This window comes from Callorhinus ursinus, unplaced genomic scaffold, assembly GCF_003265705.2.
Source record: "Callorhinus ursinus isolate GAN/ISIS: 27379988/994484 unplaced genomic scaffold, GSC_fseal_2.0 scaffold16, whole genome shotgun sequence".
NCBI lineage: Eukaryota > Metazoa > Chordata > Mammalia > Carnivora > Otariidae > Callorhinus > Callorhinus ursinus.
Genome location: NW_027397078.1, coordinates 23534453 through 23551879, shown reverse-complemented (window position 1 = coordinate 23551879; position 17427 = coordinate 23534453). Strand labels below are relative to the sequence as shown.

At 39.0% G+C, this 17427-nt stretch overlaps 1 protein-coding gene and 1 non-coding gene across 5 annotated transcripts in view; both read left to right on the top strand.

Annotated features, from left to right (window-relative positions):
• Positions 1-17427, top strand: part of POLA1 (DNA polymerase alpha 1, catalytic subunit) — a 299784-nt gene that overhangs the window by 43439 nt on the left and 238918 nt on the right. For all 4 annotated transcript variants that reach the window (XM_073901954.1, XM_025857680.2, XM_073901952.1 and 1 more), the window contains 6 exons: positions 5304-5420; positions 6880-7055; positions 9411-9540; positions 10029-10148; positions 11194-11293; positions 13061-13185. In XM_073901954.1, the coding sequence (XP_073758055.1) occupies positions 5304-5420; positions 6880-7055; positions 9411-9540; positions 10029-10148; positions 11194-11293; positions 13061-13185 (768 nt within the window). The remainder of the gene's footprint in view (positions 1-5303; positions 5421-6879; positions 7056-9410; positions 9541-10028; positions 10149-11193; positions 11294-13060; positions 13186-17427) is intronic.
• LOC112813009 (small Cajal body-specific RNA 24) lies at positions 12343-12472 on the top strand. Its single transcript, XR_003205411.1, has one exon.

Genomic DNA, 17427 nt, shown 5'->3' with positions numbered 1-17427 from the left:
TTTGTCTGGTTTTGGGATCAAGGTAATGGTGGCCTCATAAAATGAGTTTGGAAGTTTTCCTTCCATTTCTATTTTTTGGAACAGTTTCAGGAGAATAGGTATTAATTCTGATGGAAATGTCTGATAGAATTCCCCTGGGAAGCCATCTGGCCCTGGGCTTTTGTTTCTTGGGAGATTTTTGATGACTGCTTCAATTTCCTTAGTGGTTATAGGTCTGTTCAGGTTTTCTATTTCTTCCTGGTTCAATTGTGGTAGTTGATACATCTCTAGGAACGCACTCATTTCTTCCAGGTTATCTAATTTGCTGGCATAGAGTTGCTCATAATATGTTCTTATAATTGTTTGTATTTCTTTGGTGTTGGTTGTGATCTCTCCTCTTTCATTCATGATTTTGTGGATTTGGGTCATTTTTCTTTTCTTTTTGATAAGTCTGGCCAGGGGTTTATCAATCTTGTTAATTCTTTCAAAGAACCAGCTCCTAGTTTCGTTGATCTGTTCTAATGTTCTTTTGGTTTCTATTTCATTGATTTCTTTTTTTTTTTAATTTTTTATTGTTATGTTAATCACCATATATTACATCATTAGTTTTTGGTGCAGTGTTCCATGATTCATTGTTTGTTCATAACACCCAGTGCTCCATGCAGAACGTGCCCTCCTCAATACCCATCACCAGGCTAACCCATCCCCCAACCCCCCTCCCCTCTAGAACCCTCAGTTTGTTTTTCAGAGTCCATCATCTTTCATGGTTCGTCTCCCCCTCTGACATACTCCCCTTTTCTTCCTCTCCTGTTATCTTCTTCTTTTTCTTTTTCTTAAAATATGTTGCGTTATTTGTTTCAGAAGTACAGATCTGTGATTCAACAGTCTTGCACAATTCACAGCGCTCACCGTAGCACATACCCTCCCCAATGTCTATCACCCAGCCACCCCATCCTTCCCACCCCCAACCACTCCAGTAACACTCAGTTTGTTTCCTGAGATTAAGAATTCCTCATATCAGTGAGGTCATCATTGATTTCTGCTCTGATATTTATTATTTCTCTTCTCCTGCTGGGTTTAGGCTTTATTTGCTGTTCTTTCTCCAGCTCCTTTAGGTGTAGGGTTAGGTTGTGTATTTGAGACCTTTCTTGTTTCTTGAGAAAGGCTTGTATTGCTATATACTTTCCTCTCAGGACTGCCTTTGCTGTATCCCAAAGATTTTGAACAGTTGTGTTTTCATTTTCATTGGTTTCCATGAATTTTTTTTAATTCTTCTTTAATTTCCTGGTTGACCCATTCATTCTTTAGTAGGATGCTCTTTAGCCTCCATGTGTTTGAGTTCTTTCCGAGTTTCCTCTTGTGATTGAGTTCTAGTTTCAAAGCATTGTGGTCTGAAAATATGCAGGGAATGATCCCAATCTCTTGGTACCGGTTGACACCTGATTTGTGACCTAGGATGTGATCAATTCTGGAGAATGTTCCATGGGCACTAGAGAAGAATGTGTATTCCGTTGCTTTGGGATGGAATGTTCTGAATATGTCTGTGAAGTCCATTTGGTCCAGTGTGTCATTTAAAGTCTTTATTTCCTTGTTGATCTTTTGCTTTGATGAGCTGTCCATTTCAGTCGGGGGTTGTTAAAGTCCCCCACTGTAATTGTATTGTTGTCAATGTGTTTCTTCGCTTTTGTTATTAATTGCCTTATAAAATTGGCTGCTCCCATGTTAGGGGCATAGATATTTACAATTGTTAGATCTTCTTGTTGGATAGACCCTTTAAGTAGGATATAGTGTTCTTCCTCATCTCTTATTATAGTCTTTGTTTTAAAATCTAATTTGTCTGATATAAGGATTGCCACCCCAGCTTTCTTTTGGTGTCCATTAGCATGGTAACTGGTTTTCCACCCCCTCACTTTCAATCTGGGGGTGTCTTTGGGTCTAAAATGAGTCTCTTGCAGACAGCATATTGATGGGTCTTGTTTTTTAATCCAATCTGATAGCCTGTGTCTTTTGATTGGGGCATTTAGCCCATTTACATTCAGGGTAACTATTGAAAGGTATGAATTTAGTGCCATTGTATTGCCTGTAAGGTGGCTGTTACTGTATATTGTCTCCGTTCCTTTCTGATCTATGCTTTTAGGCTCTCTCTTTGCTTAGAGGACCCCTTTCAATATTTCTTGTAGGGCTGGTTTCGTGTTTGCAAATTCCTTTAGTTTTTGTTTGTCCTGGAAGCTTTTTATCTCTCCTTCTATTTTCAATGACAGCCTAGCTGGATATAATATTCTTGGCTGCATATTTTTCTCGTTTAGTGCTCTGAATCTATCATGCCAGTCCTTTCTGGCCTGCCAGGTCTCTATGGATAGGTCTGTTGCCAATCTAATATTTCTACCATTGTAGGTAACATATCTCTTCTCCCGAGCTGCTTTCAGGATTTTCTCTTTGTCTCTGAGACTCGTAAGTTTTACTATTAGATGTCGGGGTGTTGACCTATTTTTACTGATTTTGAGAGGGGTTCTCTGTGCCTCCTGGATTTTGATGCCCGTTTCCTTCCTCACATTAGGGAAGTTCTCTGCTATTATTTGCTCCAATATACCTTCTGCCCCTCTCTCTCTTTCTTCTTCTTCTGGGATCCCAATTATTCTAATGTTGTTTCGTCTTATCGTATCGCTTATCTCTCGAATTCTGCCGTCGTGATCCTGTCGTTGTTTCTCTCTCTTTTTCTCAGCCTCTTTATTTTCCATCATTTGGTCTTCTATATCGCTGATTCTCTCTTCTGCCTCATTTATTCTAGCAGTTAGTGCCCCCATTTTTGATTGCACCTCATTAGTAGCCTTTTTGATTTCGACTTGGTTAGATTTTAGTTCTTTTATTTCTCCAGAAAGGGTTTCTCTGATAACTTGCATGCTTTTTTCAAGCCCAGCTAGTATGTTTAACGTCATGATTCTGAACTCTAGGTCCGACATCGTACTAATGTCCGTATTGAGTAGGTCCCTGGCTGACGGTACTACCTCTTGTTCTTTTTGCTGAGGTGGTTTTTTTCATCTTGTCATTTTGTCCAGAAGAGAATAGATGAATGAGAGAACAAAATGCTAACAGATTAAGAACGTCCCCGGCAAATATACTCTATACACATCAGAAAAGACCTGAAACCAGGGGAAAAGAAAGGGAAAGAAAGAGAAAAGAAAAAGAAAAAAAAAAGATAAAAACAAAAACAGAATACAAGAAAAACAGAATATGATCAGATATGATCAGGCTAGTGCATAGATCAGTGCCACACACTAGATTTTGGGCGTATTTTGGTCTGTTAGAAAAAAGTGCTTCCTAAAATTTTAAAGGAAGAAAGACTTATATATGTACAAAACAAGGGTTGATATAATGAAGGGATGGAAGATGACTGTAAAGATGAAAATTATAAAAGATTTTATAAAAGGACTTGATAAGTTGTTTGAAAAAAGAAAACATTTAAAAAAAAAAAGAGACTGTGATCAGGCAGGAGACTAGAACAAAGCCATACACTAGTGATTTAGGGTATATTTTGATCTGTTAGAAGAAACTGTATCTCAAAATTTTAAAGAGAGAACAACATATATATATTCCAAAAATAAGTGTAACTACTTTGAATGGATAAAATATGACTCTAAAAATGAAAAATAAAAAATGTTTTTTTAAAAAAAGGGATTGATAAGATGTTCGTTGGAAAAGGGAAAAAGAATAATTAAAAAAAAAGTTAAAAAATTAACTTTGAAAAACTAATGAATCATGGTAAAAATAGCCATGAATTCTTTGTGCAGTATTCCCCTAGCGCTGGAGTTCTCCTGTTCTCCTTGATCGGTAAACTTGGTCTTGGCTGGCTGTTCGTGCTGATCTTCTGGGGGAGGGGCCTGTTGCCTTTGGTTCCCAAATGTCTTTGCCGCAGGTGGAATTGCCCCACCCTTGTCGGTCCGGGCTGAGCAAGCTGCTTGGGTTTGCTCTCAGGAGCTTTTGTTCCCTGCAAGCTCTGGTACAGCTTTGGAGGACCAGGGTGAAAATGGTGGCCTCCCAATCTCCACTCGGAGGAGCTGAGAACTCGGGGCCCCGCTCCTCAGTGCGCCCCCAGAGAAAAGCAGTCCCTCCCGTCTCCCTGGTCTCCGGCCGCACTCCGTGCTCACCCGGCCTGTGACGGAGCGTTTCTATCTCTGGCACTCGACCCCGTGTGGAGTCTCCAAACCCAGCAGATCCCTGCGGTGCGCTCCCGCGCCGCTCCTCTCCCCCGGGGAGGGAGGGGAGTCTCCCCGGATCTGCTGCTTGTTGGGTCCCTGCTGGAGGAGCAGTGTCCTGACTGGGCCGTGGATCACAGTTTATGGCAACCCCGAGCTGAGAGCCCGCGCCTCGGCTCCGTCTCTGCAGCCGGCTTCCCCGCTCCGATACCTGGGAGCTCTGCCGCACTCAGGCACCCCCGATCTTTCTGTGACCCCGAGGGTCCTGAGACCACACTGTCCCGCGAGGGTTCCACCCCCTCGCTTAGCCACTGGAGCGACGTCCCTCAGCGGAGCCGGCTTCTAAAAGTTCCGATTTTGTGCTCCGCGGCTCTATCACTTGCCAGAAGTGGCCGACGGAGGCCCCCTCCCCCACCGTCTATCCTCCCGAATATCGCCTCGGATTCATTTCTCCACACGTCCTACCTTCCAGTACGTGGTCGCTTCTCTGTTCAGAGAGTTGTTGCTACTCTCTTCTTTGATCTCCTGTTGAGTTCGTAGGTGTTCATAATGGTTTGATCCCTATTCAGCTGAATTCCTGAGACCAGAGGAAATCCAGGTCTCCTACTCCTCTGCCATCTTGCTCCGCCCCCACATTAAGAGTCTAAATCAGTAGTGTTTGAACTCAGTTCCTTAAGAAGAAAGTAGATGCAGTTCCCGAGTTTTCTAAGAAGTCTTTATAAACTGTTGCAGAACACAGGCAGATTCTCAGTTTTTAAGGAATTAAAATGGAATTACTTGAACAAAGCTTTTACTGATCGTGAAAAAGTATGGGACATAAAAATTTGCATTTGCCTCCGAGACTGTGAGGCATGAGCTGAAAATTAAGACATCATATGAACCTTGCATCAATTAGGATGAAATAAAGTTTATTCCAGCAATCTGCTTAGCAGTTTTGTTAATGTCAAGGCTAATGAATGCTGCTGATGAATACATTCCTGAAGAAGAAAGGACCCCAATCGGAGGTAAGCTCATGATGCCTTCAATTAGAGACCAGAAAAAGAAAGGGCAAAGAAATTCTGTACATATGAAGATAAATCCTCTAATTTGCGTTTGTTATAATGTTACTGGCTGCCTTCTTTTTCTGACTAGGGTCATAATATTTATGGATTTGAACTGGAAGTGCTCCTGCAGAGAATTAACGTGTGCAAAGTTCCTCACTGGTCCAAGATAGGTCGACTGAAGCGATCCAACATGCCAAAGCTTGGGGTAAAAATAGTTTTCAAAATCTTACTTCTTGACTTGGCTTCTTTATATGGAGAGTAGCTACCTGGGAACATGCTGTGCTTCTTTGACTAAGAGTTGGTTGTCTTGTAATAGGACATTTTAACTTTGGCACTAAACATCTTTTCCTTTGAATGCAACATTTTATTGGTTGAAGCCTCTGGTAGTTATTTAAAATCAGCTGTTAGAATCTAGAGATGGCATGTACATGTTACTTCCACTTCGGTGTTACCGATGCTGTAGCCCTTAGAGCAGAGTTGCAGGGCTCAGAGATCAGTAAGTGTTATCATTCAGGACTCAGAGGGGAAGGAAGAGTGGGAGGGAGCTGACGTTGAATGTGTAAGGCAGCCACAGGCTAAGTGCCTGCGCAGTAGTTGCCTGTCACAGCAACTCCAGTTTTGCTATGCTTCTCACAGGGGTAACAGAATTTGTTCAAGGTTGTAGGCCTAGTCTGGGGAAGAACTGAGGTTTTGAACTTGGCCTGTCTTGACTCTTAAAGCCTATGTATTTTTCATTCTACCTGCTTGTTTTCACTTAGGGAGGTTTTGGTGGTTTTTGTATGAAGCCACCTTCATTTCCTAAGCATGAGAGTGCTCATTGCTTGAAATCTTATTTTACTTAAAGCTTACAACTAAAATGGGCATGTTGCCTCATCAGAAAACTTAGGAATCTGTACCTTTTATGATACTTTCAGTAGATTCTGCTGTTGCAGATTGGAGTTGGAGCCAGTGCTCTTGCTTCTTTTCCTGTTCTTCCCTTTAAGGTGATAGAGCTGTTATTAACCTTCATCCCAGCCCTTGATTTACTAACTCCTTACCCCTTCATGGGTTTTCTTTATATGGCGTCTTCTGAGTGAGGCCTACCATGACTACCCGATTTAAGGTGCAGCCCCCCTAAATTCCCGTTTTCCTCACCTGTTCTACTTTTTCTCTTTTCCGTATGTTTATTATCTCCTGAAACTATATAGTTTCTTGCTTTTGATGTCCATTTTTTGTTGTATATTTCAGATGAGATCAGGAATCTTTTGTTTTGCTCACTGCTATATCCCTAGTGCTAGAGCAGTGTCAGCTACATAGTGAACATTCAGAAATATTTTTTTAAAGATTTTATTTATTTAGTTGCCAGCGAGAGAAAGGAGGGGGGAAAGTAGGGGGAGTAGCAGAGGAAGAGGGAGAAGCAGGCTCTCTGTCTGAGCAGAGAGCCTGATGCGGGTCTCGATCTCAGGACCCGGGGATCATGACCAGAGCTGAAGGCAGACGCTTAACCGACGGAGCCACTCAGGTGCCCCATACATTCAGAAATATTTGACTGATGGCTGACTGAGTGGTGAATGGGAGATTGAGTTTCCTCATTGTAACTCTGGGCTAGCTTCAAAGCGAGTTAGAACAGAAGGTTCCCAGTGTCTGCTCGTCCATGGGATTTGCTTTTTGTCCTCCCCCTGTAGGGCAGGAGTGGATTTGGTGAAAGAAATGCTACCTGTGGCCGAATGATCTGTGATGTGGAAATTTCAGCAAAGGAATTGATTCGTTGTAAAAGCTACCATTTGTCTGAACTTGTTCAACAAATCCTGAGAACTGAAAGGGTTGTAATCCCAATGGAAAATGTACGAAATATGTACAGGTATGATTCTGGGTGCTTTGGAGTTTGTCTGTCTTGAAATGAGCAACAGCAGGAGGCCAGCATCGCCTTCAGGCTGGAGGGACCAGGAGTGTGTGGGTTTCTGGGGTGGAACTGCCTTCATGTCAGCACCAGCATCTCTGTTACTTTAATAACTTAAATTATTTTTCCTCTTGAATTATTTTATCAATGTATCTCCATCACCCTTACTCATCCTGACCTCATCTAGATGTTTCCTAAGAGCAGTTTGGAAATTGATGTGATAGTGAGGTTTCCTTCAGGAGATAGTGTAAATCTTTTGGAAATAGAAAAACTGAGAAATCACTATGTAGAGATATTACTTGATTATTTCTTTTATCCATCTTTCTTGGAGTAAAATTGACAAATAGAAATTGTATATATTTAAGGTATACAAACTGATGTTTGATAAATGTATACATTGTAAAATAATCAACATAAGCTGATTAACACATCCATCACCTCACATGGTTACTATTTCTTTTTGTCATTACAGTGCTTTAGATTTACCCTCTCAGCAAATTTCAAGTATATGGTACAGTATTGTTAACTGTAGTCACATTGCTATATATTAGACCTCCAGAACTTAAGTTATTTTGTACAACTGAACCTTTATGCTTGATTATTTCCTAAACAGAGTTTCTTCTACTCCTCTTGCCACTTATTCTTTTCTGCCCATTCTTCCCAAGTCCTTGGACTGCTTCTCTTTCTACTATGCTCTTTCTAGGTGATCTCATCAAGTCTCAGGAATTTCGGTACCATGTGGTGCTGATGCCTCCTGCTTGGGTATCTTTAGCTTAGATCTCTCCTTTGAATTCCAGACTCCTGTATCCACCTGCCTGTTTTACTTGATGTCTAATATGAACCTCCAGCCTAACATGTTCAGAAGCTCAGCTCCTGATCTTTTCCCCTAGGCTCCTCTTATAGTTTCTCCTTAAGAGTGACACTCTTATTTTTCCAGGACTCCTAGAAATCTCCGAAGTTATGTTTGGCCCAAAACCTTTGAGGCTTCCATGATTCCTCTTTCTGATAGATATCTCATGTTTGAGCCATCACAGAATCCTGTCAGCTTTATCTTCAGAATATGTCTAGATCTGACCACTTCTTTTCTCCTCCATTGAACCCATCCTGGTCCACACTACCCTGCTCTTTCCCCTGGATTAATGAGTCATATGTCAGCCTCTTTGTTGGTCTCTCTGCTTTTGCCCTTGACTCCTTGCTGTCTGTTTTCAACCCAGGAACCAGGGTTATCTAAAGTCAGATACTGCACTCTGGTCAAAATCTTCCAGTGACTGTTTCATTTAGAGTAAAAACCAGAGTTCTTACTCTGACTCACAAGGTCCTAGACAGTGTGTATCTCTGCCTTTAACTCTGTCCTTCTGCACTCTCCATCATTGTCTCTGTTCCAGCCACAGTCTCCTTTCTGGTCCTGGAAGTGCCAGATTTGTGCTCAGCTCAGAGCCTTTGAATGTGCTGTTCTGTTTGCCTGGATGCTCTTCTCTCAGATATCCATTCACAAGGATTGCTTCCTCACCTCTTCCAGCTCTTTTTTTTTTTAAGATTTTATTTAGTTATTTGAGAGAGAGAAAAAGAGACAGACACACAGAGCAGAAGCAGAGGGAGCGGCAGGCAGAAGGAGAGGGGGAAGCAGACTCCCCGCTGAGCAAGGAGCCCGATGCGGGGTTCGATGCAGGGTTCAACCTGGGGCTCGAGCCCAGGACTGTGAGATCATGACCTGAACCAAAGGCAGATGCTTAGTCGAATGAGCCACCCAGGCACCCCTTGGTTCTTTATTCTCCGTGAACTCTTCCCTGTTTCCCTAACTAAAATTTCAGTCTCTGCTCCTGATACTTAATATTTCCTTTGCTTCTTAATTTTTTTAACACTGAACATTATATAACCTACCATATATATGTATTTTAATTTATACTCTGTCTCCCCCATGAGGACATAAGCCCCAGGAGGACAGGTACTTTGTCTTTTGGTTACAGCCAGAATCTAGAACTATGCCCGGCACATGCCCGGCATGTAACACATACTTATTAGATGGAACGAATAAAAGGATTTAGGTAGTTTTCAGGTCGTAGTTAATGCATAATTTTACTTTGTATTTATAGGATTTTTGTGTGTGCGTGTTTTGGAGAAGGGCATTGGGATCAATGACATGAATGAATTCATGGTTTCATACCAGCCTTATTTGAAATTGTTTCCAAAGCCAAGGTGCCATTGCTCTGAAGTTACTCATACCAAAATTTTTTTGTAATATTTTATGAAGTTCTGATTATAGTCATTGTTTCTTTTAATTACTTGATTCTGTTTCATTCTTACTTTTCTGTACAGTGAATCTTCTCATCTGTTGTACCTGTTGGAACACACCTGGAAAGATGCCAGGTTCATTTTGCAGATCATGTGTGAGCTAAATGTTCTTCCATTAGCATTGCAGATCACTAACATCGCTGGGAACATTATGGTAAATTTAACTTAGAAAGGGGGAAAAAGCATTTCCTGTTGGATTCAATGTTTGCTTGGGGTAGTTGTTATATGATAATGAGTCTAAATGCATGCTTATAAAATGAGTAACTTGTATTCTGGAAGCTGGTCTTCTTTTGTGAAATGAACTGGCTGCGAGAAGGGGAGGAAAGCCAGGTGCAGTATGTTGAAATTTTGGGTGAACATAAGGATCATCTCTAACATCTGGATGTGTCTGATGTGTGGCATGGTCTATTTGGGAGTAAAGAAATAGCCCAAGTAGTGTCAGTATTTTAAGCTTTTTTTGTCTCTTTTTAAGTATAATGCTGAAAGAAAATGTTAGAATGAATTTTGTGCCTTCTTATTTTTAAAGCAGCCCTTATTAGGAAGAATGATTATGGAGGAGGTGCTATGATTAAATTTACCACCTTAAAGTTGCTTTTGTTACAGTTTTGAGCTCAAATTTAAAAAAGAAATTCTATTTAATAGTCCAGGACGCTGATGGGTGGACGATCCGAGCGTAATGAGTTCTTGTTGCTTCATGCGTTTTATGAAAACAACTATATTGTGCCTGACAAGCAGATTTTCAGAAAGCCTCAGCAAAAACTGGTGGGTTCAAAACTGCATAGTGTTTTGCCTTTTTTTTTTTTAACCTCCTCCCCTTTTATTACCTAGATAGCTCTTTCTGCTGTGATAACTTCTGCTTCCAAAATAATTAATCTCCTGTATACTGTAGAAACCATGTCAGATTCATTCTGTTGTGTTTGTGTGGTGATTTCCTTATTCACTTTTTTCTGTGTAGGTAAAAATTATTTGTGAAATAGGAATTTCTTGAAGGGCAGTATTAAGTCTTTCTGATGGGTGACCATACTAGGAAAGTGTTTTGCCATCTTAGCAGTATCCAAAGTTAGATACCAGTTAAACCTTTTATTTCCTTAAATGCATGAGCCTTTATTTTTTCTTGCTTTGTTGCATTTTTATATGCTAGTAGGATCAGGTCACCACAATCAGTTTTCTGAAGTGGCCTCCATGACATTGGAACTAAAACTTAGCTACCATTTTTGTCATCACTGATAGCAGTTGACTCAAAGGGGGGAATTTAATGTTAAGATGGTTCAAATTCTTGTATTTGTTTTATGTACATTATCAAAATTGACTTCTGAGGTATTGAATATTGGTTATTAATAAACTACTTGGGGGTGAATTTTCAGTACATGGACACACTTATTTTAAGGTGTCCACGATAATAGGAATAATGATCATATCTAAAATAATATTTCTATATCATGATTGTTAGAGTAATGAATTTGAGGGCTCTTTTACTGTCTTAGATTTTACATAATATGAAGCATTGTATTTTTAGTATCCATTGATTTAAAAAAATAAAAGATTCTGTGAATTCAGAAATATTTTAAAGTAGAATTTGCATATTAACTCAGGGATATAGTGTTTTGGTAACTCCCATGCTTGGCGTTCATTTGGGTTTGTGAACATATTACAGTAAATGTCGTTCCCCATAGGTAGGACCACTAGCTAAAACTAAAGAATGTTTGTTAGAATTGTGTACTGCAGTTGGAAAAGGGAGAATCATAAAACTTCTTATTTAGTTAATCAGTTGCTGGCTGGTGAAGTTAACCTTTCCATTTAATATTAGGGAGATGAAGATGAAGACATAGATGGAGAGGCCAATAAATACAAGAAAGGACGTAAGAAAGCAGCTTATGCTGGAGGCTTGGTATTGGACCCTAAAGCTGGTAAGGCTGCGCAGCAGGTGGGTTTGCCCCTGGTGTTAAGGAATTTTTTAATGCAGACCTAGGCTTGAGAAACTGCAAGATCTGAATTATATTTTGTAGGTTAGCAAATAGATCTTGTTAGGACCTTATTTTTGTCTTCTGTTCATGTGAACATCTTGTTGGCCAGTCACCTGACATGAATTAATACGAATCTTTTTGATTTTTTTGCTGTGTTCCAAGAAAGCTTTGTTTATGGATATTGAAATTTAAATTTTGTATAATTTTCATGTATCATGAGATACTCTGTTTTTAAAATTTTTTTTCAACCATTTAAAGATGTAAACACTATTCTTGGCTCATGCATGGTACAAAAAGAGGGGGTAGGCTGAATTCGTTCTGCGCATAGTTTGCCAACACCTAGTCCAGTACATAGCTATTTGTCTGGTGGTAGGAGCACCTCTCTCTCCTCCCATCTATTGTAGAGGGTGGGCTCTGCCTCTGCCTGAGCTGCCAGGACTAGTTCATTTGCATGGCAAAGTTCAAGAAAGTACAGACGGTAACCACCAAATTGAACTTTAACAGCAGAGTACTCCCCCTTGTCGTTAATGGCAAAAAAGATGTTTTGTGGTACACAGTGCTAGAAAGGATATTTTTTTTTAACCCTCTTCCCTATTTTTAAGGGTACAATTAAGTAGTGTTTAGTATATTTACATTGTTGTACAGGAATAATGTGAATTTTATCAAATAACTTGAGCTCTGAATAGGAGACATTTTTGACAAAATGATTTATTATTAGTTGTATTGAAACAGATCAATAGTCCTTTGGTGTTAGATAGATCTGGGCTTAAATTCTGCCTTCCTCTTGAACCTTTGTAAGCTTCACTTTCCTCTTCTGTAAAATGGAGATAGGAATAATATCTACTCTTGAAATTAATATAGCACTGTATGTTTACACTAGAATTTTAAAAAAAGAGGATCTACCACACAGGGACTTAAGGAACAAAGTGATTGTTTAGAATAGTGCTTGACACAGAGTATGCTGTCAATATTTGTTTTTATTTTCTTAATAGTGGACATTTATTTTTATTCAGTTTCTTCTTAAGGTGAAGATAACTCTTTATAAATGTCCTAGAGAAATATAGTAGCTTTCTGTTCACCCTTTGCAAGTAAAAAGGGTGGATCGTTCCACTACTGACATTATATATATACATCTCTTGTCTGATTTTAATACCGTTTGCGTACAGGTGAGTGGGCTTCCCATTTTATTCTTAGAAAGTATGATGGTAAAAAAAATATATAACTACTCACTGGTGTGGATCACTAAACATTTTGGGGGTCGAGGTGGCAGGGTAGGTGGGAGGGAACACCTGCCTGAAGGAGAATTTTACAACATTTTTTTGAAATGGATATGGCACCTATCTGAAGCAATTGATAGGAGAAGGTGTTTGCCCATCATAATGGTGTACTTGGGGCCTGCTGTGGAAAGGATCGTTCTTTGTAGTTGGTTTCAACATAAGACACATTCTCTTCTTTCCTCTTCTTTTGTGACTTGAGTTTTTACTCAAATACAAGGCATTTTTATGGAGTGATAGTGGATGACTTTTTTTTCTTTGGTATAACTCGCCGCTTTGGATACTGTATCCTTTGTCATATACTTCATTCTACAGTACTTCTAATGTTATGCTTGACAAATCTCCTTTTTTTTTAACCCCCCCCCCCCCTTTTTTTACCCTTCTCCCGTCTGCTTTTTTTAAAAAAGACTTTTGTAATATGGCTTTTTTGTTGCAGGTTTTTATGATAAGTTTATTTTGCTCCTGGACTTCAATAGTTTGTATCCTTCCATCATTCAGGAATTCAACATTTGTTTTACAACAGTGCAAAGAGTTGCTTCAGAGACACAGAAAATTACAGAGGTTTGTATTCAACTGGGGGCTCTTTAAATTGAAATTAGAAGCAGTGCTTAAAGAAGGAAGAGAACCAGAGGGGTTAGCATTCTTGTTTTTCCTTTTAATGGTCTAATTTGTCCTTTCTTAGTGGTCTAAAGGGTCACAAGTGATCAAAAAAGGGAGAGAGTTGAGTAGATGGAAACTCACAGTGGTTCTGTACGTTTTTATTTAACAATTTTATTGAGATGTAATTCACATACATTTCATGCATTTAAGGTATACAATTTAATGGCTTTTAGTGCAGTCACTGAATTTTCAACCTTCACCACAGTCAGTTTGAGGGCATTTTCATTACTCTTCAAAGAAACCCTACCTTTTAGCTGTACCCTCCCTCTGTCCCTCCATTCCTCCCAGACCTCAGCAACCACTAATTTTTCTGCCTTTATAGATTTGTATATTTTGGGCATTTCTTGTAAATGGAATCATACGTGACCTTTTGTGTCTGGCTTATTTCACTTAGCATATTGTTTTGGCTTTTTTTTTTTCAAATTTTTATTTAAGTTCTGGTTAACATATGGTGTAATGTTGGTTTCAGGAATAGAATTTAGTGATTCATCACTTACATATAACACCCAGTGCTCAGCACAAGTTAATACCCATCACCCGTTTAGCCCAGCCACCGCCCACCTCCCCTCCAGCAACCCTCAGTTTGTTCTCTATAGTTAAGAGTCTGTTTTCTGGTTTGCCCCTCTTTTCCCCCCATGTTCATGTTTTGTTTCTTAAATTCTACATATGAGTGAAATCGTATGGTATTTGTCTTTCTCTGACTAATTTCACTTAACATAATACACTCTAGCTCCATCCATGTTGCAAATGGCAAGATGTCATTCTTTTGATGGTTGAATAATATTCTGTTGCGTATGTATACCACATCCTCTTTATCCATCCATCAGTCAATGGGCATTTGGGCTCTTTCCATAGTTTGGCTATTGTTGGTAATGCTGCTATAAACATCAGTGTGTATGTGCCCCTTTGAATGAGTATTTGTGTATCCTTTGGGTAAGTACTTAGTAAGTGCAATTGCTGGGTAATAGGGTAGTTCTATTTTTAACTTTTTGAGGAACCTCCATACTGTTTTCCAGAGTAGCTGTACCTGTTTAGCATACTGTTTTCAAGATTCGTCTGTGTTGTAGCATGTCTTAGTACTTCATTCCTACTTGTTGCTAAATAATTCACTGTACAAGTCTTTTATTAAATTTATTCCTAAATATTTCATTCTTTTTGATGCTATTTTAAGTGGAACTTTTATTTTTGGATTATTCATTGCTAGTGTATTGAAACATAACTGATTTTTGTATATCGATCTTATATGCTGCAACCTTGCTGAAGTCATTTGTCACTTCTAGTATTTTTGTGGATTCCTTAGCATTTTCTACATATAGTATCCTGTTATCTGAAAATAGAGGTAGTTTTAATTCTTCCTTTATAATCTGGATGCCTTATATTTTTTCTTTTTTTGCGGTGGGGGGTACTCTAACTGCTGTGCCTGGAACCTTCAGTACAGTACTGAATAGAATTGGCAAGAGCAGACACCCTTGACTTGTTCCTGGTCTTAGGGGGAAAGCATCCAGTCTTTATTTCACCATTAAGTATGATGTTAACTGGGGATTTTCCATAGATGGTGTTTATCAGATTGAGAACGTTCCCTTCTGTTCCCAGTTTGTTGCATGTTTTTTATCATGAAAGGGTGTTGGATTCTGTCAACCACTTTTTCTGTATATATTGAGATGATCATGTACTTTTTTTTTTTAAAGATTTTATTTATTCATTTGAGACACAGAGATAGAGAGAGAGAGAGAGCATGAGCAGGGAGAGAGGCAGAGGGAGAAGCAGGCTCCCCGCTGAGCCAGGAGCCCGATGTGGGGCTCAATCCCAGGACCCTGGGATCATGACCTGAGCCGAAGGCAGACGCTTAACCATCTGAGCCACCCAGGCTCCCCGATCATGTACTTTTTAATCCTTTATTCTTTTAATATGGTAAATTATATTGATTTTCGTGTGTTGAACCAACCTGCGTTCCTGGGATAAGTTCCACTTGTTCTTGGTGTATAATCCTTTTTGTATGTATCTGGTTTCAGTTTGCTAGTATTTTGTTGAAGAGTTTTTTGCTTGTATTCATAAGGGCTTTTGGTATATAGTTTTCTTGTTATGTCTTTGCCTGGTTTTGGTATTAGGATAATATTGGCCTCATAGAATGAGTTGGGAAATGTTCCCTCCTCTTCCCTTTTCTTGGAAAATTTGTGAAGGATTCATGTTAATTCTGCTTTAAATATTTGGTAGAATTCACTAGTGAAATTACCTGGTCTTAAAGCTTGTCTTTTTTTGATTTCCATTTCAATCTTTGTTATAGGTCTATTCAGATTTTTTTATTTCTTCTTGAGTCCATTTTGGTAGTTTGTGTCTTTCTAGGAATTTTTCCATTTCATGTAAGATTATCTAATTTATTGGCATAAAATTGTTCATAGTATTCCCTTATAACTGTTTCTTTAAGGTCATTAGTAATATCCCTCTTTTATTCTTGATTTTAGTAATTTGAGTCATTTTTTTGTCAGCGCAGCTAAAAGTTTGTCAGTTTTGCTGATCTTTGCAAAGAAGGAACTTTGGTTTTGTTGATTTTTCTCTATCTCCTATATTTCCATTCTTATCTTTATTACTTCTTTCTTTCTGCTTTCTTTGTTACAGTTGACCTTTAATTTTCTACTTTCTTAAGGTGGAATGTTAGGTTATTGATTTGAGATCTCTTCTGTTAATATAGATATTTATAGCTATATATTTCCCTGCAAGTATTGTGTTAGTTTCATCCTGTTAGTTTTGGTATGTCACTCAGACCTTTATTATCAGGTCCCTCTCCCATCAATCAACCATTGATCTGACTTCTATCACCATCGCTTAGTTTTGCTTATTCTAGGACTTCATATAAGTGGAGCAATACAGTATGTACTCTTGTGTCTGGCTTTTTGGTTCAACACATTGTTTTTGAGATTCATCAGTGTCGTTGCATTATCAGTAGTTCTTTCCTTTGTATTGCTGAGAAGTATTCCACACTTTATCTCATTTCCTGAGATGAGCATTTGGATTTTCAGTGTTTAGTTAATATTTTTTTTAAGATTTATTTATTTATTTTAGAGCAAGCGAGTCGGAGGAAGAGTAGAGGGAGAGAATCTTCAAGCAGACTTCCTGCTGAGCTCAGAGCCTGACATGGGGCTTGATTCCCATGACCCATGAAAGATTATGACTTGAGCTGAAATCAAGTGTCAGACCCTTAACTGACTGAGCTGCCCAAGTGTCCCATTGAGTTTAACTTTTATTAATAAAGCTGTAAACATTCTTGTTCATATCTTTTTGTGGACATGGGCTTTCATTTTGGGGGTTAAATACCTAGGGAGTGAATTTGCTAGTTTGTATGGGAAGTGTATATTTAACCTGAAAAGAAACTGCCAAATTATTTTCCTAAGTAGTTATACCATGTTACACACTCCCAACTAGCCATGAATTTGAGTCATTCCACATCATCTCCAACACTTGCTTTTTTTATTCTTTTAAATTCTATATTTTAATTTCTTCTAAATTTTGGCCACGCAAACCTTTGTTACCGATTGTACTCACTAAACAGACTTTTTTAAAAAGAATCTTTTTGAATTATTTCACATGGATTTAATCTAACCAGTGATTAGTCAACAGTTTTATGTAGGACTTATTAACTTAATGTGTGGTTCTTCATGTATAAAGCTTATATAATTGCTGGTAGGGAGTTTGATTAGATGTGGTTGTCCATCAGTAAAAGATGTAAAGTATATGTTATCTCTATATTTTTCTCTGGTTCTTTGTACATGTGGCAGAAAATGTCTGTTTGCCCTCTTGCTCCTGATTTTACATGTCTTTTAATTCTCACTACATGCTTTGGGAGCTGTTTTCCAGCCCTAGTTCTGTCTTCCTAGAAGAGAGAATCTTAAAGGCTTGCTTAGGCCGGTGACCATACCTGGTCCCACCAACTGTGACCACAGGAGTGGGTTTACAGAGTACAAATACAGCTGCTAAGGATGGGCCTTTCTGTGGGACTAGAGGATAATTTAAAAGAGAAGGTATTGGGTAGACATCCCCAAAAGGTTGTGACTACATTGAATAAATGGTATTCATTGGGCTCTGTCCTGCTACTGTCCTGCTACTGTGTCAGCCTTGTGATAATTGTCATGATCCAGCCTCCTCCAT